Source organism: Doryrhamphus excisus, unplaced genomic scaffold (genome assembly GCF_037039965.1).
Source record: "Doryrhamphus excisus strain RoL-2023G ecotype Guam unplaced genomic scaffold, RoL_Dexc_Guam_v1.1 HiC_scaffold_24, whole genome shotgun sequence".
Classification (NCBI taxonomy): domain Eukaryota; kingdom Metazoa; phylum Chordata; class Actinopteri; order Syngnathiformes; family Syngnathidae; genus Doryrhamphus; species Doryrhamphus excisus.
In genome coordinates this window covers 2449203-2470793 of record NW_027621862.1, presented here as the reverse complement: position 1 = coordinate 2470793, position 21591 = coordinate 2449203, and the positions used below count along the sequence as shown (strand labels likewise).

At 41.7% G+C, this 21591-nt stretch overlaps 1 protein-coding gene across 1 annotated transcript; it reads left to right on the top strand.

Moving 5' to 3' along the window:
- Positions 1 to 1554: 1554 nt before the first annotated feature.
- On the top strand, positions 1555 to 21356 carry LOC131109772 (integrin beta-3-like). Its single transcript, XM_058062117.2, has 15 exons — positions 1555 to 1733; positions 1919 to 2004; positions 2165 to 2363; positions 3445 to 3697; positions 4794 to 4956; positions 5037 to 5198; positions 5302 to 5397; positions 6883 to 6972; positions 7257 to 7391; positions 9897 to 10332; positions 14826 to 15048; positions 15138 to 15238; positions 15905 to 16024; positions 20107 to 20273; positions 20549 to 21356. Exons 1-15 carry the CDS (start codon positions 1685 to 1687, stop codon positions 20615 to 20617), a joined length of 2349 nt encoding a protein of 782 aa, XP_057918100.2. The 5' UTR covers positions 1555 to 1684; the 3' UTR covers positions 20618 to 21356.
- Positions 21357 to 21591: the final 235 nt, after the last annotated feature.

Sequence of the window (21591 nt, the reverse complement as noted above, 5' to 3'; positions counted from 1 at the left end):
AGTCAACACACAGTTTCACCATATGTGTGTGTGTGTAGCTTTAAGATGAAGTACAGTTCTGAAGCAACCTTCCGGATACGTTTGTAGTACTGTATAATGTAGTCACATGAGAAAGCGGATTCCTGCAAGACACAAGGCCATCATGCCATGCTGAGACTGCAACCCCTCACCCTCCCCACACACACACACACACACATTGGACATAATGTTCAAGCAGAGCTGTCAGTCAAACCCTACTTGGAGTTGAGCAACTTGCTTGTGGAAGTTTCAAAAACAGAGGAAAGGGGAAGGGCAAGCAAAGATTTCCAAGTGGACAGTTGAAACAGAGCCAGCCACTGTTCACTATCAAGGAGTATTGGTGCTACTACCAAAATAAAACAAATGTGTAAAGTTACCACAATAAAGGCATACTTTTATGAGAATAAATTTGCAGTAATCGTTGAAAAGTTATTGGAGAATATTTTCTGAAAAATTTACCAGTAAATTATTTTAGTTTCAAGAATTTAGTTGTAATTTTCTGTGGAAATCACAACTAAAGTTTTACTAGAATTACGTTTATTTATGAGAATAAAGTCAAAATATCTTAATTATTCCAAAATAGATTCACTATTACAGGAAAAAAATATTACAAAGTTATTTAAGTTGCATTATTATGCTAAAAAAACTATTGCTGGAAAAATGTTTTTTTTTACAAGGATATAGTGAAAAATTAATTAATTTATTAATTTGGTAAGAATTAAGTCCGGATTTTTAAGTTTTCTGGTATACAAAGTTCATTAATTAATTTATTTTCTACTGCTTATCCTCATGAGGGTCACGGGGGGTGCTGGAGCCTATCCCAGCTGTCTTCAGGACGAGAGGCAGGGTACACCCTGGACTGGTGGCCAGCCAGCCAATCACAGGGCACATATAGACAAACAACCATTCACACTCACATTCATACCTATGGACAATTTGGAGTCGCTAATTAACCTAGCATGTTTTTGGAATGTGGGAGGAAACCGGAGTACCCATGCATACAAAAACATAGAGATGGCCAAGGGTGGAATCGAACTCGGGTCTCCTAGCTGTGTGGCCTCCGTGCTACACCACTTTTTTCCTTGTCAATTTCACAACATTCAGTTTCACTGATTTTTTTTGTTTGTTTATATTTTGAAAACTAATCACATCTACGGAAAAAGGTAGTCTGTAGTCTACATTTTTCTGGAATGTTCTGATCATAACTCTAGAGGAGTGAGCAGACATCCGGAGTACCCGGAGAAAACCCCCACACACACAGGGAGAACATGCAAACTCCACACAGAGATGCCCAAGCGGAGAATCGAACCCAGGTCTTCCGGATGGCCTGACTGTGTGGCCAACATGCTAACCATGCAGCCACCCAAATCAACATTTGTTATGCATTGGTTTTAATTCCATGACAGCTCTCCATATAGTGCAATGCCATCTAGTGGTAGTGAAGTCACCCTACAAGTACTCAACAATATGCTGTGCTTACAAGTATCATCCACTAGTGGGCAGTGTGCACCAAAGCAAATCTCAGAATTCTCCATGCACTGAAAACCTGACGCTGCGCTGTGCCCACCCCCATTCAGTTCTTAGTGTGAGTTGGGGGCGTCTTTGGGACATTTGGACACTTCAACGCTCTTCAGTCCTCCTGGAGTGGACGCATGCAGTCTACAGGATGTACTTGCTTTGGGTGTGGACGCTTTTGGGGATAACTGGAGCTGCCGGTGAGTCCAGTTTTGAAGGTTTTTAGTTGTCACAATGAGAGATACATTTTTTAATGCTTCTATGAGATGACTTCATCTTTATCAGGTTACATCAGTAAATGATAACAGAAGGGTGTCGGAATAAATTAGCTCTGCTTCTTCCTGCTCCTTTTTTGGGTATGTTGAATTGAGTATATATTCTCCAGGTTCAAATGTGTGCACCTCCAGAGGGGCCAGCACATGTAAGCAGTGTCTAGCCGTGCACCCCAGCTGTGCATGGTGCGTCCAAGAGGTGGGTTCACTTTCCAATTATTTGCTTACCAACGTGGTATGCATTTTTTTTTAAATCAACTCACTCTTATCTGCACTGTTGGAATGTGAGCAGATACTGTATATGCAACATTTCCTCTCGCCATAACACTTCATGTATAAATTCTGCGTCCGTGTACCAGGATTTTGGTCAGGGCGAGGCCAGCTCGTCCCGCTGTGATCTGAAGAGCAACCTTATAGCGGCAGGCTGCACAGCAGTGGAGTCGCCGCACAGCAGAATGCAGGTGATAGAGGACCGGCCACTCAGTAAGAAGGCTGCTGGGGCCACGCAGGATGTGACGCAGATCAAACCCCAGAAGCTGCACATCACCCTCAGACCTGGTGAGCCAGAAGAGTTGTTGTTTTTTTTTTTGAAGATTTGTGACTAATATAAATCTTGATCATAGTTGGTCGGTGGGGTTGGTTGGTGAGCTGTTTTGACTATAGGTTGTTGGGGTCGGGGTACATATGTTGGGGTACATTGGCTGTGTTATGTTTGGTTGGACTTGAGTAATTGCCGTCGGTTTGGGTTGTGTTGCCTTGGGTTGTCTGTTGTGTTGTGGTCAGTTAGATAGGTCGGTTGGTAGATTGGGTTGGTTGAATGGCTTCATTGTTGTTTGGTTGGGTCGGGTTCGGGTGACTCACTTGGTTTTTAAGGTTTTCGGGTCGGTTGATAGAGTTGGTTGTGTTTTTGAAGGTAGGGTTGGGGTCGATCGGATAGTGAACGTGGGTTGGGATGGACTGGTTGGTAAACTGGGTTGGTCTTGAGTGATTGGGATTGGTATGTATCGAGTGGTTAGCGTGCAGACCACTCGGCTAGGAGACCCGGGTTCAATTCCACCCTTGGACATCTCTGTGTGGAGTTTGTATGTTTCTCCGGGTACTACGGTTTCCTCCCACATGCTAGGTTAATTAGCGACTCCAAATTGTCCATAGGTAGGAATGTGAGTGTGAATGGTTGTTTGTCTATATGTGCCCTGTGTTGGCTGGCCACCAGTCCAGTGTGTACCCCGCCTCTCGCCTGAAGAAGACAGCTGGGATAGGCTCCAGCACCCCCGTGACCCTTGTGAAAATGAAAGAATGAATGAATAAAAATGGCTGCTGGAATGTAAATACATATACTGCATACATTACTACAGTACTACAGTAAGAGTATTGTGCAGCATCAACCAGACAATACACTACCAATGTATGATGCAGAATAGTAACCAACTACTATGCGAGCGCAAAAGACTCAGTAAGTGGTATGAATGTGAGTGTGAATGGTTGTTTGTCTATATGTGCCCTGTGATTGGCTGGCCTCCAGTTAGGCTAGTCCAGGGATAGGCTCCAGCACCCCCGCGACCAAGCAAATGAATGAATGGTTTGGTTGGGGGGTTGTGTCTAATAACATGAATATTATCGGTTCTTCCCACTTTCTAAGATGACGCCAAGCGCTTCACGGTAAAGGTGCGGCAGGTAGAGGACTACCCTGTGGACCTTTACTACCTCATGGACCTCTCCTACTCCATGAATGATGACCTGTATCGTCTGAGGACACTGGGCAGAGGCTTAGCCGAGGCCATGAACCGGGCCACCAGCAACCTTCGCATGGGCTTTGGGGCCTTTGTGGACAAACCGCTGTCCCCTTACATGTACATCTCTCCCAAGGAGGCTGTCAAGAACCCTTGCTACAGGTACGAGATTACGAGAGTTGCCCGCTTCAGACTGAATCACAGAACTTGTTGCAAGTTTATGGCAGCTTCTGTTGAGTCGGCAGATAATCTGCTCAGAGAGCTGATGTAAGATAACGACTAAGTCACCTATTTAGTCATCTATTTATTGCTCTCTGGTTCTACCATATCTTACTTATTGTGTGGAAATATGGGCTAATAACTATAAAAGTAATCTTCACTCGCTAAATGTACTGCAAAAAAGGCCAGTGAGGATAATTCATAATGCCGCCTACAGAGAACATACTAACTCCTTATTTCTAAAATCACAAATCAACTTGCTGATATAGTTCATCTTCAAACAGCTAAAATAATGCATAAGGCTAAAAATAACCAATTAGCTAAAAATGTCATCCAATAGAAATATGATCTCAGGACTATGCTAGGACTACGTTAAAAAGCCATAGCATTTCAGTATGTGGAATCAATTAAATTAAATTAAATTAAATTAAATTAAATTAAATTAAATTAAATTAAATTAAATTAAATTAAATTAAATTAAATTAAATTAAATTAAATTAAATTAAATTAAATTAAATTAAATTAAATTAAATTAAATTAAATTAAATTAAATTATCACCTAGTACTTCGGTAAAATTAAAATTAAAATTAAAATTAAAATTAAAATTAAAATTAAAATTAAAATTAAAATTAAAATTAAAATTAAAATTAAAATTAAAATTAAAATTAAAATTAAAATTAAAATTAAAATTAAAATTAAAATTAAAATTGGAAAGCAGGAAGTGAACAAATGTAGCAGTTACTGATTGTAAAAGTACCAAATGGAGGGGTAGGATTTAATAAGCTTTGCTTCTTCCTACTCCTTTTGGACATGTGGAACTGAGAACTGATTATGGGATGCACTCAATTGTAATCTGATGCATGTTCAAATGAAATAAAACCATTACCATTACCATTACCATTACCATTACCATTACCATTACCATTACCATTACCATTACCATTACCATTACCATTACCATTACCATTACCATTACCATTACCATTACCATTACCATTACCATATTAATTGATCAGTGGGCGTCTGTTTGTCCGACAGCATCAACACCACCTGCCTGCCCCAGTTTGGCTACAAACATGTTCTGTCTCTAACGGAGAAAGTGAGCCGCTTCACCGAGGAAGTGAGGAAGCAGATGGTATCCAGGAACAGGGACGCACCTGAGGGAGGTTTCGACGCCATCATCCAGGCCGCTGTCTGCAAGGTTTGCACACATCACATGTCTTACTTTGTTATTGTAGTAGTTTACATTTTGAATTGGGTTTGGATTTGGATTGGGACCAGGAGCAGATCGGATGGCGCCCCGGAGCATCCCACCTCCTCATATTCACCTCGGACGCCAAGACCCATGTAGCGCTGGACGGTCGTCTCGCCGGGATTGTGCAACCCAATGATGGACAATGCCACCTCAATGCAGACAACCTGTACAGCATGTCTACCACCATGGTTAGCGTGTGGTGTGTTTGTCGCTCATATGTGGTAAGGGGCGAGTTAGGAATGCTGACTAAGCACATTTCACTCTCTTCCCTTTCCCATTCTCTCCAACCAGGATTACCCATCACTCGCACTCATCACGGAGAAGATGTCGGAAAACAACATCAACCTCATCTTTGCTGTCACCAACCCTGTGGTTCCTTTGTACCAGGTATCTACAATATGCTGTGATGCATTCAAGGATTTATAGTCTCTAGTTTTCACTTTCAGTTAGCAAAAAATAAAGTGAAATTGTAGTCGACACAAACGCAAACTGAAAAGAATGGCTGCCATCGCTGCTCTGTTATTACTTAATCCTGAACATGCAGCGTGTTCTTAAACTCTTCCAAACCTCACTGGCTGCACACAGACATTTTTCAGCACCACTCGACTGGAATGGAAATTCGAAATTTATCGCCCTGTGCACAGTGTCCCCGACTCAGCAAGTTGCAAGGAAAAGTTTAAAAAGAATGACATGAGTATAAAAGGACAACTTTTGAATCTACTGGAAGATTTTAGAAAAACTAATTGCTGGATTATTTGCTTAATTTGGTTCTGCTATGGACCTCACAGCTTGGAGACCCGAGTTCAATTCCATCTCTGAGTGGAGTTTGCATGTTCTCCCCGTGCATGCGTGGGTTTTCTCCGGGTACTTTCCTCCCACATTCCAAAAACATGCTAGGTTAATTAGCGACTCCAAATTGTCCATAGAAATGAATGTGAGTGTGAATGGTTGTTTGAACTATATGTGCCCTGTGATTGGCTGGCCACCAGTCCAGGGTGTACCCCGCCTCTCACCTGAAGACAGCTGGGTTAGGCTCCAGCAACCCCCACGATCCTTGTGAGGATAAGCGGTAGAAAATGAATGAATGTATTGCAATATTTGATTAGACTAATAACAGGCTATAGTCAACCACAAGACAGCGATCAATTAATTAATTTATGAATTTTTGAAACTTAATGAATAATGTATTATGGACTGAGTGGTTAGCGCGCAGGCCACACAGCTAGGAAACTCTAGTTCAATTCCACCCTCGGCCATCTCTGGCCGGGTTTTCTCCGGGTACTCCGGTTTCCTCCCACATTCCAAAAACATGCTAGGTTAATTAGCGACTCCAAATTGTCCATAGGTATGAATGTGAGTGTGAATGGTTGTTTGTCTATATGTGCCCTGTGATTGGCTGGCCTCTCGCCTGAAGAAGACAGCTGGGATAGGCTCCAGCATACTTCCGCCACCCTAGTGAGGATAAGTGGTATAGAAAATGGATAGATTAATGGATATATGTTGTTTACCCATCTCATTAGAAGGCCGCTCGCATGCTAGGTGCTGCACGGTGGAAAGTGGTTAGCCTCACAGTTTGGAGACCCGAGTTCAATTCCACCCTTGGCCATCTCTGTGTGGAGTTTGCGTGGGTTTTCTCCGGGTACTCCGGTTTCCTCCCACATTCCAAAAACATGCTAGGTTAATTAGCCACTCCAAATTGTCCATAGGTATGAATGTGAGTGTGAATGGTTGTTTGTCTATCTGTGCCCTGTGATTGGCTAGCCACCAGTTCAGTGTATTGCATTGTCCAGTACAGACCCTTTTAAATCTATTTTTTGGATATTATTTCCATGTGTTTTTTTCCTACTGTTATTTGTTGTTCTATTTTTATAGAACTACAGTGAACTGATTCCCGGTACCACTGTGGGAACGCTGTCCAATGACTCCGGCAATGTCATCCAGCTCATATTGAAGGCTTATGCTGTAAGTGTTTACACAAATGAAAACACACACCATGTGGTTAGACAGTGATGGCATGATGTTGTTGTCACACACACCAGCTGTGTGTGAATCATACGCATATGCCTTTGAACAGCTTCCACAACATTGGTACACATCGTTATGATGCATGCAGGAAGTAAAAAAAAAAATGCCAGCAAATATGGACTCTGTTCCTCATTTGATGCTGCTGCAGCTTTGACTTTATGCAACGAAAACATTCGATATGTGCATTTTTTTCATTTACATTCTTGTCTTCCGTCCCGTAGAAAATCCGCTCCAAGGTAGAGCTGGAGCTTCTGGGCGTCCCGGAGGAGCTGTCACTCTCTTTTAACGCCACATGTTTGAATGGAGAAGTCATCCCAGGACTCAAGTCTTGCTCGGGGCTTAAGATCGGAGATACGGTCAGGAAAAGCTCCAGCAAATGTATTCATCTACCATCTGGCAACATATAGGAATCTTTGTAGTCGAGGTCTGTTCCGCACCACAGATATTTGGCCTTGAAAGTTTTAAAGGGGACCTACTAGGCTTTTTCCACTTTTTGTCCATATTCTCTTGTTTTGTTTAAGTTTTACAGTTTTTTTTATTTATTCATTCATTCATTCATTCATTCATTTTCTACCACTTTTCATCACAAGGGTCACGGGGTGCTAGAGCCTATCCCAGCTGTCTTCGAGCGAGAGGCGGGGTACACACTGGACTGATCGCCAGCCAATCACAGGGCACATATAGACAAACAACCATTCACACTCAAATTATAAAGTAATAAAAATTAGTCATTGCAATAAATTAATTAAAACTAAAGAAAAAGCACAATTAGTTAGAGGTGAGCTCTATGACACCTTTCTTTTTGTTTATTGTTGTTTTTGTTTTGTTCAGACAAACAACCATTCACACTCATACATTCAGACCTATGGACAATTTGGAGTCGCTAATTAACCTAGCATGTTTTTTGGAATGTGGGCCAATTAACCTAGCATGTTTTTGGAATGTGGGAGGAAACCGGAGTACCCGGAGAAAACCCACAAACTCCACACAGAGATGGCCAAGGGTGGAATTGAACCCTGGTCTCCTAGCTGTGTTGGCCTGCGCGCTAACCACACGACCACCGTGCAGCCTATTTATCTTTTTTATTTATTTTAATTAATTATTTTTTGAAAGAACATTCAAACTCCACACAGAGATGGCCGAGGGTGGAATTGAACCCTGGTTTCCTAGCTGTGAGGTCTGCGCGCTAACCACACAAACACCGTGCAGCCTATTTATTTATTTATTTATTTAATTATTTTTTTTTACGGTTAGTGAGAGTTTTTTTTCCTACAGTGAGCTGTAACCCCCCCCCCCCCCACGCCAAAACATGTGTTATCAACTCCTATACCAAAAAAAATTAAAAGTGGGGTTCGGCAGTTGTCCAGAAGTCTTCAGGAACGCTTGGGAGTGTGACCAATCACAGCGGAGTGGGAGTGGAATGAATTAAAACAGACCCTTTTGGAAATCCAAGGGAATACAGCTGGAATAGGTGCTAAATCTGGAGGATCTAGAAAGCTTTCTGTTCTGTCTATCATGTGTAACTGCTCTATAGGAGTCCACAACTTAAATACTTTAAAAAACTGAATTGAATATCGATGAAATAGTATAGAGATCCTAGCTTTAGCTCTCTGTGGGGGTTTCACTTTGCAAAAATACCCAACTTCCTGGTACTTATGAGTAATCTAGTTATTTCTTTCTTCCTCTTTGTTGTCTTTCCATTCTTTTTTAACTATTCTTCCTCAGCTTTTTTTTGGCTTTGTTTCTCATCATGCCAGGTGACATTTTTGGCTTGTGCTCATTTCTTTCTCTGGGCCTCATTTTGTCCTTATATGGCTGTCCGTGTACATGCCGGTTTAGATGCGATTACTCACATGCATCTGGAGGCAGTCTCCATGTGATGATAAGATGGTTCTGCTTATTGCTGAGGAGTATTGTATGGTCCATGGTATGGCACAGTACTTTATAGTGTAGTATTGTACACTAAATCTTACTGTATTAGTGTATGTTGTATAAGAGTACATTACAGTGGTGTAGTGTAGCCATGTTATGGTATATCATGGTAGTCTAGTATCGAAAAGTACGATATGGCATAGGTAGTTATTCTATAGTGTAGTACAGTACAGTACAGTAGAATAAGTATGATATGTTAGGTGTAGTAGTAGTATGGTATGTTATTATTCTATGGTACTGTAGTCCAATGTAGTAGGGCACACACAGGGCACATATAGACAAACAACCATTCACACTCACATTCATACCTATGGACAATTTGGAGTCGCTAATTAACCTAGCATGTTTTTGGAATGTGGGAGGAAACCGGAGTACCCGGAGAAAACCCACGCAAACTCCACACAGAGATGGCCGAGGGTGGAATTGAACTCGGGTCTCCAAACTGTGAGGCCTGCGTGATAACCACTCTCTACCGTGCAGCACCTAGCATGCTAGCGGCCTACTAATGAGATGGGTAAACAACATATATCCATTCATCTATCTATTTTCTATACCACTTATCCTCACTAGGGTGGCGGGAGTATGCTGGAGCCTATCCCAGCTGTCTTCTTCAGGCGAGAGGCCAGCCAATCACTGGGCACATATAGACAAACAACCATTCACACTCACATTCATACCTATGGACAATTTGGTTTCGCTAATTAACCTAGCATGTTTTTGGACTGTGGGAGGAAACCGGAGTACACACATGAGGGCGGAATTGAACCCCGGGTCTCCTAGCTGTGAGGTCTGCACGCTAACCACTTGAACACCGTGCAGCCAAGAAATGAAAATGATTATGCATAAGAAGTCAAGGCAAGTTATTAAATCGGTTTCCCCCACTACCGACCCCCACTACCCCGGTTTTAACCATATGCGTATTTTCCCAGGTGTCTTTCAGCGTGGAAGCCCGAGCTCGATCCTGCCCTAAGCAGAAGAAGAAGACCTTCATCATCAAGCCAGTGGGCTTCAAGGACTCGCTCTCCATCACCGTCACCTTCGAGTGCGACTGCAAGTGCCAGAACAGAGCCCAGGCCGGCAGCCCCAAATGTCACCACGGCAATGGTACCTTTGAGTGCGGAATCTGCATGTGCCATCCCGGTCGATTGGGGCCGCACTGCGAGTGTGCCGAGGGGGACTACAGCCCCGCGGAGCAGGACCGTTGCACGGAGCCCAGGGACAGGTCTCGGGGGATCTGCAGCGGGCGCGGGGACTGTGTGTGCGGTCAGTGTGTGTGCCACAATAGCGACTTTGGAAAAGTGTGGGGGAAGCTGTGCGAGTGCGACGACTTCAACTGCCTTCGAGACAAGGGGGAAATCTGTTCTGGTGAGTCCATTTTATATTTACATCATCTCCTTATATGACTTCAAATAGCTGAATATTCGTTCGTTCGTTCGTTCATTCATTCATTCATTCATTCATTCATTCTCTACCACTTATCACACGGGGGGCGCGGAGGGTGCTGGACTATGGACAATTTTCACCACTTACACAAGTTTGGGAAAATGCTAACATTTAGTTAGCATGCTAGCAGCCAACTAATTAGATGGGTAAATTACTAACTGTTGGTATGCTAACATCTTTCCATTCATCTGTCCATTTTTTATGCCACTTATCCTGACTAGGGTGGCGGGAGATTTTCAGCGCTTACACAAGATTGGGGAAAATGCTAACAGTTAGTTAGCATGCTAACCTAGCCTACTAATGAGATGGGTAAATTACTAACAGTTGGTATGCTAACATCTATGCATTCATCTGTCCATTTTCTATGCCACTGATCCTCACTAGGGTGGCGGGAGATTTTCAGCGCTTACACAAGATAGGGAAAATGCTAACAGTTAGTTAGCATGCTAACCTAGCCTACTAATGAGATGGGTAAATTACTAACAGTTGGTATGCTAACATCTATCCATTCTTCGATCAATTTTCTATGCCACTTATCCTCACTAGGGTGGCGGGAGTATGCTGGAGCCTACCCCAGCTGACTTTGGGTGATAGGCGGGGTACACCCTGGACTGGTTGCCAGCCAATCGTAGGGCACGTACATTCATATCTATGGACAATTTTCACCACAGATTTTCAGCGTTTACACAAGATAGGGAAAACGCTAACAGTTAGTTAGCATGCTAGCAGCCTACTAATGAGATGGGTAAATTACTAACAGTTGGTATGCTAACATATATCCATTCATCTATCCATTTTCTATGCCACTTATCCTCACTAGGATGAGGGGAGTATGCTGGCGCCTATCCCAGCTGAATTTGGGTAATAGGCGGGGTACACCCTGGACTGGTTGCCAGCCAATCGTAGGGCACGTACATTCATATCTATGGACAATTTTCACCACCGATTTTCAGCGCTTACACAAAATTGGGAAAATGCTAACAGTTAGTTAGCATGCTAACCTAGCCTACTAATGAGATGGGTAAATTACTAACAGTTGGTATGCTAACATCTATGCATTTATCTGTCCGTTTTCTATGCCACTTATCCTGACTAGGGTGGCGGAAGTATGCTGGAGCCTACCACAGCTAGGCTTTCCTACATATCTTGTATGTGAGGATAAGTGGCATAGAAAATGGATAGATGAATGGATATATGTTAGCATACCAACTGTTAGTAATTTACCCATCTCATTAGTAGGCTAGGTTAGCATGCTAACTAACTGTTAGCATTTTCCCTATCTTGTGTAAGCGCTGAAAATCGGTGGTGAAAATTGTCCATAGATATGAATATATGTGCCCTACGATTGGCTGCCAACCAGTCCAGGGTGTACCCCGCCTCTCACCCAAAGTCACCTAGGGTAGGCTCCAGCATACTCCCGCTTCTGTAGTCAGGTTAGGGCTTTGATATGAAAGCAAAATCTAACCTCCAAGTTAAAAAAAACAACCACATTTTATGCACGTGAATCCTCCATAACAAGCACACAGTGCGCCATGCATGTGTTTATTGTGAATGGAGCCCGTGGTGTGGGTTGAGGAGAATTGTTTTTGGGTGTAATTTTTCCCAGATGAGGTGCGTGGCAAGTCACTATGTGGAAAAGAGGGGCTGCCAACTCACTCGCACTGCAAACATGCATGAGTGTGAGTTCACAGGGAAACACACAACTAGAAATTTAACCTCATTCACTGTCTTCTTGGAGCTTTAATTCCTGGTGGAAATGACATATTAATACCAAGTAAGAATATGAAAATATGTTCTAGCAACTATTTATCCATCCAGCCTATCCCAGGAGAGCTCATAATAGGCAGGAGGTGGGGTACACCCTGGACTGGTCAACAGCCAATCATAGGGAAAGTTTGAAAAAATTATTACGGTTGATTAATGTTCATGTTAAAGGTTAAATAACTGTTAATAGTTATCCTCCCTATCCGTGTGGAAGTGGTAAGTTTTTGGCTATTTAAGTTTAAAGGAAATAACTTGAAGGCTACCGTTTAGGTCGCGAGCTCTCTCGTTTTGCGAGTTAGCATGTGTCTCAAGACCCTGCAGTTGCGCAATATGTTGTAAATAAAAACTGTTCATAGTTATCCTCCCTATCCGTGTGGAAGTGGTAAGTTTTTGGCTATTTAAGTTGAAAGGAAATAACTTGAAGGCTACCGTTTAGGTCGCTAGCTCTCTAAGTTTGCGAGTTAGCATGTGTCTCAAGACCCTGCAGTTGCGCAATATGTTGTAAATAAAAACTGTTCATAGTTATCCTCCCTATCCGTGTGGAAGTGGTAAGTTTTTGGCTATTTAAGTTGAAAGGAAATAACTTGAAGGCTACCGTTTAGGTTGCTAGCTCTCTAGTTTGCGAGTTAGCATGTGTCTCAAGACCCTGCAGTTGCGCAATATGTTGTAAATAAAAACTGTTCATAGTTATCCTCCCTATCCATGTGGAAGTGGTAAGTTTTTGGCTATTTAAGTTGAAAGGAAATAACTTGAAGGCTACTGTTTAGGTCGCGAGCTCTCTCGTTTTGCGAGTTAGCATGTGTCTCAAGACCCTGCGGTTGCGCAATATGTTATTATTATTATTATTATATTTATTTATTACTGATTTTCTTTATTCTTGATTTGTTTATTTATTTTTCATCTTATTTTGTGCAGAAAAATAAAAAATAAGATATTTGAGAACAGTGGAATGTTTTATCAGAGCTTTTATTGTAGAAAATCGGAACCAAAGCACTGAAAAAGTTTGTATATTTTTCTGTTTTTAATAAATGCGTTGTTTTTTTTTGGAAAACCTGATGTGGCCCAGCCTTGCCCAGACCCTAGCTCCAGTGGCCCCCAGGTAAATTGAGTTTGAGACCCCTGTTCTATAGCCTTCAGTAATAGTGTAACAGTGTATTCCCCCTCCACACGTTAGCATGCGCATACCTTTCCTCTTACTCATTGGCCCGGCATGCTGTCATGAAGCTAAAAATAATCCCATGTTCGCTTCAAACAAAAGAGGCCAAAGTGGGAGATTTCTGGAAATGTTGCTGGCTTAAATCTCTGCTAAAGTTTTTTTTATTTTTTTTTTACGAGAACCGCGATGCTGCGGTGGCACGGTGATTATTAGGTATTGTCGTTAGATGGGGTTAGGTGGTTGTGGTGACAGTCGCCGCCGCCATGTTTTTCTGCACCGTCACTGTCTTGTCTGCATGCAGATGACCGCAGATGCTATTTTTAAAGTGTTTTGAACCAATTTGAAATGACTTTGGTGATATTATACGTCCATACACTTTCTATACCAATTAAAGTCAATAGGTATGCTGGAGCCTATCCCAGCTGTCTTCGGGCAAGAGTGGGGGTACACCCTGGACTGGTCGCACATCCATCCATCCATCCATCCATTTTCTCTACCGCTTATCCTCATAAGTGTCGCAGGTATGCTGGAGCCTATCCCAGCTGTCTTCAGGTGAGAGGCGGGGTACACCCTGGACTGGTCGCACATCCATCCATCCATCCATTTTCTCTACCGCTTATCCTCACGAGTGTCACAGGGGTGCTGGAGCCTATCCCAGCTGTCTTCGTGCAAGAGGCGGGGGTACACCCTGGACTGGTCGCACATCCATCCATCCATCCATCCATTTTCTCTACCGCTTAACCTCACGAGTGTCACAGGGGTGCTGGAGCCTATCCCAGCTGTCTTCAAGTGAGAGGCGGGGTACACCCTGGACTGGTCGCACATCCAACCATCCATCCATCCATCCATCCATTTTCTCTACTGCTTATCCTCACGAGTGTTGTGGGTATGCTGGAGCCTATCCCAGCTGTCTTCGGGCAAGAGTGGGGGTACACCCTATACTGGTCGCACATCCATCCATCCATCCATTTTCTCTACCGCTTATCCTCATTAGTGTCACGGGTATGCTGGAGCCTATCCCAGCTGTCTTCGGGGTACAGGCGGGGAACACCCTGGACAGGTGGCCAGCCAATCACAGGGCACATATAGACAAACAACCATTCACACTCACATTCATACCACTTACTGAGCTCGCATAGTAGTTGTTTAATATTCTGCATCATACATTGGTAGTGTATTGATGGTTGATGTGGCATAATACTCTTATTGTAGTACTGTAGCTATATATGCAGTATACATATGTATTTACATTCATCATTGATTCATTTTCATGAGTGTCGTGGGAGTGCTGGAGCCTATCCCAGCTGTCTTCAGGGTACAGGCGGGGTACGCCCTGGACTGGTTGCCAGCCAATCACAGGGCACATATAGACAAACAAGCATTCACACTCACATTCATACCTATGGAGTACTACAGTAATTTAGAGCAAAATGTCCTGTGGGATACATTGTAGTAATCTATGAGTATTTGACTTCTTCTATCCTCCTTCATGCAGGCCACGGCGTCTGCAACTGCGGCTTTTGCCAGTGCGCCCCCGACTGGCAGGGGGAGAACTGCAACTGCTCCACGCGTACCGACACCTGTATGTCCCACCTGGGCTTGCTGTGCAGTGGGAGGGGCCAGTGTGTGTGCGGAGCTTGCGAGTGTACCCAGCCTGGCGCCTACGGGGCCACATGCGACAAATGCCCCACCTGCCCTGATGCATGCACCATGAAAAAGTGGGCCCTGTAGACATAAAGAAAAATGTCCATTGTACGCATCACCTGGGAATTGGCTAATGGTGTGTGGTCATGTGACCCTTTGGCAGGGAGTGTGTGGAGTGTCAACATTTCAAGAGAGGAAAGCTGTTTGAAGACAACGACTGTGCTCGCATCTGCAAGGAAGAGATTATGCTGGTGGATAAATTAGGTGAGGCAGCTGGGTGAGAAAATCTATCTATATAATATAATTTATATAATATCATATCATATCATATCATATAATAACAATAATAACAACAATAACAATAATAACAATAACAATAATATCAATAATAATAACAATAATAACAATAACAATGATAATAATAATATATAATAATTTAAAAAAATACTGGAATTACTCAACAAAAGGCAACAGATTGCACACAATATTATGAATAATATAATTATAAATATAATATAATATAATATTCATTCATTCATTTTCTACCGCTTTTTCCTCACGAGGGTCGCGGGGGTGCTGGAGCCTATCCCAGCTGTCTTCGGGCAAGAGGCGGGGTACACCCTGGACTGGTGGCCAGCCAATCACAGGGCACATATAGACAAACAACCATTCACACTCACATTCATACCTATGGACAATTTGGAGTGGCTAATTAACCTAGCATGTTTTTGGAATGTGGGAGGAAACCCACACATGCACGGGAAGAACATGCAAACTCCACACAACGATGGCCGAGGGTGGAATTGAACTCGGGTCTCCTAGCTGTGAGGCCTGTGCGCTAATTAGAGTGTATAAGAGCTAATAAGAGCTAATAAGAGTGTCATTGATGAGCCATTGCCATGATGTCTAACATTCTGATTCCCACCCCAGTCTTCCACGATACAAACGCTGTAAACTGCACCTACAAGGACGAAGACGATTGCCTGGAACGTTTCCAGTACTATGAGGACGCCAGCGGCAAGTCCATTCTGTTTGTCGTCAAGGAGCCAGGTAACAAAAAAATAAATATATATATATATAATAAAAATATATAAAAATATATAGATATTTATTTATTTATTTATCTATTTATTTATTTATTTATTTATTTATTTATTATTTATTTATTTTGGGGGGGCAAATATATGAAACATTACAGTGCATTTCTTACATCAATCAAAAAAAAAATATATATATATAATAAAAAATATATATTTAAAAAATATATTAAAAAAATGCATATATATAAAAAATAAATAAATATATATATTTTTTTATTGTTATTTATTTATTTATTGGGGGCAAATATATGAAACATTACAGTGCATTTCTTACATCAATCAAAAAATATATATATATATATAATAAAAATATATACAAATAAAAAATATATACATAAAAAATAAAGAATATGTATAAAAAATAATAATATATATATATATAATTTTTCTATTATTTTTTATTTTATTTTTGGGGGCAAATATATGAAACATAACAGTGCATTTCTTACATCAATCAAAAAAAATATATATATATAATATATATATATATAATAAAAATATATAAAAATAAAAATATATACATAAAAAATAAAAAATATGTATAAAAAATAATAAAATATATATATATAATTTTTCTATTATTTTTTATTTTATTTTTGGGGGCAAATATATGAAACATTACAGTGCATTTCTTACATCAATCAAAATATAACTTTCCATTATTTATATTTGTATTCAACTATCTGATCCCAAGCCCAAAAGGAGTAGGCTGAAGCAAAAGTTAATAAATTCCTACCCCTTTTTGCAAGATATAATCATGTTCATGCCACCGTCTCGTTTTCCCCTGTTATTATTATCATTGTAACATTATCATTGTTATCATTATTATCATTATTGTTATAATCTTTATCTTTATTACCATCATTAATATTACCATTTCCATCATTATAGTTAACAAATTTTGGATTTTTTTTATTATTATTTAATTTTACAGACTTCATTGCTTCTTGTAGAGTGCTGTATCATTCCATCTGTCAATTTATCGTCAATCGTCAATTTATTAGCCTACTTTTCCCCCTAAGTGTATTCATATTATATATTATATTATGTATACATTCATATTGTATATTCCCACATATAGCTGTGATAGGCTCCAGCATACCACCGTGACCTAGAAATGCGTGTCTTGCAAAGTCATGGTATCAAGGTGAAGCGTGAAAGATACGAGAGGTGGGTGTGGTGGGTGGGGGGCTGGGGGTTCAAACACTTTTAACGGCCCCCCTGTCGAAAGTCTGTCCATCCTGGGGTCTTTTTGCCTTTAATGAATGTGTGTGTTTCATTTAAATGTATTTTTTTTAGCAAGGGCGGAAGCGCACCAAAAGTTTACCTTAACACGGCGCACCCCCCGTTGAGTTAAAACGTGTCGTAAAAACCGCCGCCCCAGCTCCTCTGGGAATGTCGCTGACTCCACATTATCCCGTAAGAGATGCGGAGACGGAGTTCTGAGTAAGCAAAAAAAACATGGAGGTAGAAAGTAATTGATGGTGTGTAAACAATACTGCAAAAGTTACAAATATGTACTAATAGGATGGCTATATGTATCCCGGGAAGCAATCGGAAAGTGGGAATTATAACAGGAAGAAGCTTTGATGTCACTTGTAAAAGTTGGCCTCCCCCTTGAGGGGGCCCCCACGCTTTGGCGGAACGTAGCACAAGCACTTTTGATTGGACTTCAGCATCATTCATTCATTCATTTTCTACCGCTTTTCCTCACAAGGGTTGTGGGGGTGCTGGAGCCTATCCCAGTTGACTTCAGGCAAGAGGCGGTGTACACAACATTAGGCACAACTGTACATTCATTCATTTTTTTTACCGCTTTTCCTCACGAGGATCGCAGGGGTATGCTGGAGCCTATCCCAGTTGACTTCAGGCAAGAGGCGGGGTACACAACATTAGGCACAATTGTACATTCATTCATTTTCTACCGCTTTTCTTAACGAGGGTCGCGGCGGGTGCTGGAGCCTATCCCAGTTGACTTCAGGCAAGAGGCGGGGTACACAACATTAGGCACAACTGTACATTCATTCATTTGGTACCGCTTTTCCTCACAAGGGTCGCGAGGGTGCTGGAGCCTATCCCAGTTGACTTCAGTCAAGAGGCGGGGTACACAACATTAGTCACAACTGTACATTCATTCATTCATTCATTTTCTACCGCTTTTCCTCACAAGGGTCCCGGGGGTTGCTGGAGCCTATCCCAGTTTGAATTTCAGGCAAGAGGCGGGGTACACAACATTAGGCACAATTGTACATTCATTCATTTTCTACCGCTTTTCTTAACGAGGGTCGCGGCGGGTGCTGGAGCCTATCCCAGTTGACTTCAGTCAAGAGGCGGGGTACACAACATTAGTCACAACTGTACATTCATTCATTCATTCATTTTCTACCGCTTTTCCTCACAAGGGTCCCGGGGGTTGCTGGAGCCTATCCCAGTTTGAATTTCAGGCAAGAGGCGGGGTACACAACATTAGTCACAATTGTACATTCATTCATTCATTTTCTACCGCTTTTCTTAACGAGGGTCGCGGCGGGTGCTGGAGCCTATCCCAGTTGACTTCAGGCAAGAGGCGGGGTACACAACATTAGGCACAACTGTACATTCATTCATTCATTCATTCATTTTCTACCGCTTTTCCTCACAAGGGTTGCGGGGGTGCTGGAGCCTATCCCAGTTTGAATTTCAGGCAAGAGGCGGTGTACACAACATTAGGCACAATTGTACATTCATTCATTTTCTACCGCTTTTCTTAACGAGGGTCGCGGCGGGTGCTGGAGCCTATCCCAGTTGACTTCAGGCAAGAGGCGGGGTACACAACATTAGTCACAACTGTACATTCATTCATTCATTTTCTACCGCTTTTCCTCACAAGGGTCGCGGGGGTGCTGGAGCCTATCCCAGTTGACTTCAGGCAAGAGGCGGTGTACACAACATTAGGCACAACTGTACATTCATTCATTTTTTTACCGCTTTTCCTCACGAGGGTCGCAGGGGTATGCTGGAGCCTATCCCAGTTTGAATTTCAGGCAAGAGGCGGGGTACACAACATTAGGCACAATTGTACATTCATTCATTCATTCATTTTCTACCGCTTTTCTTAACGAGGGTCGCGGCGGGTGCTGGAGCCTATCCCAGTTGACTTCAGGCAAGAGGCGGGGTACACAACATTAGGCACAACTGTACATTCATTCATTCATTCATTCATTTTCTACCGCTTTTCCTCACAAGGGTTGCGGGGGTGCTGGAGCCTATCCCAGCTGTCGTCTTCATCACAGGGTCGAGGGTGGAGTTGAACTCGGGTCTCCTATTTGTGAGGCCTGCGTGCTAACCACTTTTCCGCCGTGCTAAACTTAAAACATTAATTCATTCATTCTTATCTTATCTTATCCTCACAATTCGGAGTCGCCAACTCCACAAGGAAATGGCTGAGGGTGGAATCGAACTCGGGTCTCCTATCTGTGAGGCCTGCGCGCTAACCACTTTTCCCACCGTGCTAAACTTAAAACATTAATTCATTCATTCATTCATTTTCTACCGCTTATCCTCACAATTCGGAGTCACCATCTCCACAAGGAGATGGCTGAGGGTGGAATCGAACTCGGGTCTCCTCGCTGTGAGGCATGCATGCTAACCACTTTTTCCGCCGTGCTAAACTTAAAACTTTCATTCATTCATTAATTTTCTAGCGCTTCTCCTCACAATTCGGAGTCGCCCACTCCACAAGGAGATGGCTGAGGGTGGAATCGAACTCGGGTATCCTAGCTGCGAGGCCTGTGCGAACCACTTTTGCGCCGTGCAGCCAATCATAGAACATGTTGACTTAAAATAATGTATTCACTGTATATGCTAGTAGTTTGGTTTTAATGCTTTATAATATTCTTTATAATATTATAATATTATAATATAAAATATATATCGATGTTCCCATTATTTGTAGGGCATAATATGCAACACACACTAGCAAAATATAGCATATTTTCAATGGTAAGCTTCCATAGTTTCCTCCACTTTCATCCTTATCTCCTTTCCTTCCAGAATGCCCTAAGGGTCCGGACGTCTTGGTGGTGCTGCTCTCGGTGGCGGGGGCCATCTTGTTCCTGGGCTTAGCGGCCCTCCTCATCTGGAAACTGTTGGTGACCATTCACGACAGGCGGGAGTTCGCCAAATTTGAGGAAGAGCGCGCTCGGGCCAAATGGGACACGGTAGGCGTGTGTGTGTGTAAGAATGTGCTGACGATCAATTCCAACACGACTGCGGTGCTTCCAAGGAGCGTTGCATCCTGGTGGGATTTTATGATTTTGGGATCCTGCTGTGTTAGATTAGACCCAGCACTACAAAGGAAGAGCTTTTAATGGTCATTTTTTGGCTTACGACAAACCACAACAAATTGATTTCAAGGCGCTTATTAGCATTGTAATTAAGCAACCATGACAACAATAATGTACTAATTATTATATTGTTTTTTTCTTAATTGCAGGGGCACAATCCTCTATACAAGGGGGCCACCTCCACCTTCACAAACATCACATACAGAGGAAAAGACTGACAGATTTTCTTTATAGGGGAAGAAAAATTACAAAATCATGTGCAGGTCTCTACTGTCACAATAAATAATAATTATTATTGTTTGTAAATATGTAGAAATGATTGTGTTTTAACACGTTTTTTTGCCAGCAAATATAATAAACCTTGTTTCCTCTGTAGGTACAATACTGCCATCTGCTGGGCATAAACTGCAACTGCTTGGTGTTTCAGAAAAAATGTCAATGTTCAGTTAATTAATTTATAGTTTCTTGGCAAAAAAAAAATTCTAATAATTCTAAAAAAAAATTGTAGGTTTTTTTTATTTATTGTATTCTTTATTTAAAAGTTTTCTCCCAATGTAATATAATACAAATTATTTGAATACATTACATGTAAATCCACATTACATGTAAAACCTACATGCAGGGGCAAGCGTAATGGTTCACTTCCGTGGAAGTTTTATCCAAATCCGATGCAGCATTTCAAAATAAATGCCTCTAAAATGTGCACATGTGATTATTTTACATATGATTTGATGCAGTAATTTAAAAAATACCTAATTTATTAATCAACTTTTCCACTTCTGTGATTTACTAAACCACACCAGGGTGTCACTGTGGAAGTTTTATCCAAATGTGATGCAGCATTTCAAAATAAATGCCTCTAAAATGTGCACATGTGATTATTTTACATCTGATTTGAGGCAGTAATTAAAAAATACCCAATTTATTAATCAACTTTTCCACCTCTGTGATTTACTAAACCACACCAGGGTGTCACTGTGGAAGTTTTATCCAAATCCGATGCAGCATTTCAAAATAAATGCCTCTAAAATGTGCACATGTGATTATTTTACAACTGATTTGAGGTAGTAATTAAAAAAATACCCAATTTATTAATCAACTTTTCCATTTCTGGGATTTGCAGAAATAGCTAGCTGACTATTTGATTCAACGAATGGGTCTCTAGGGTTGTGGCGGTATGCTGGAGCCTATC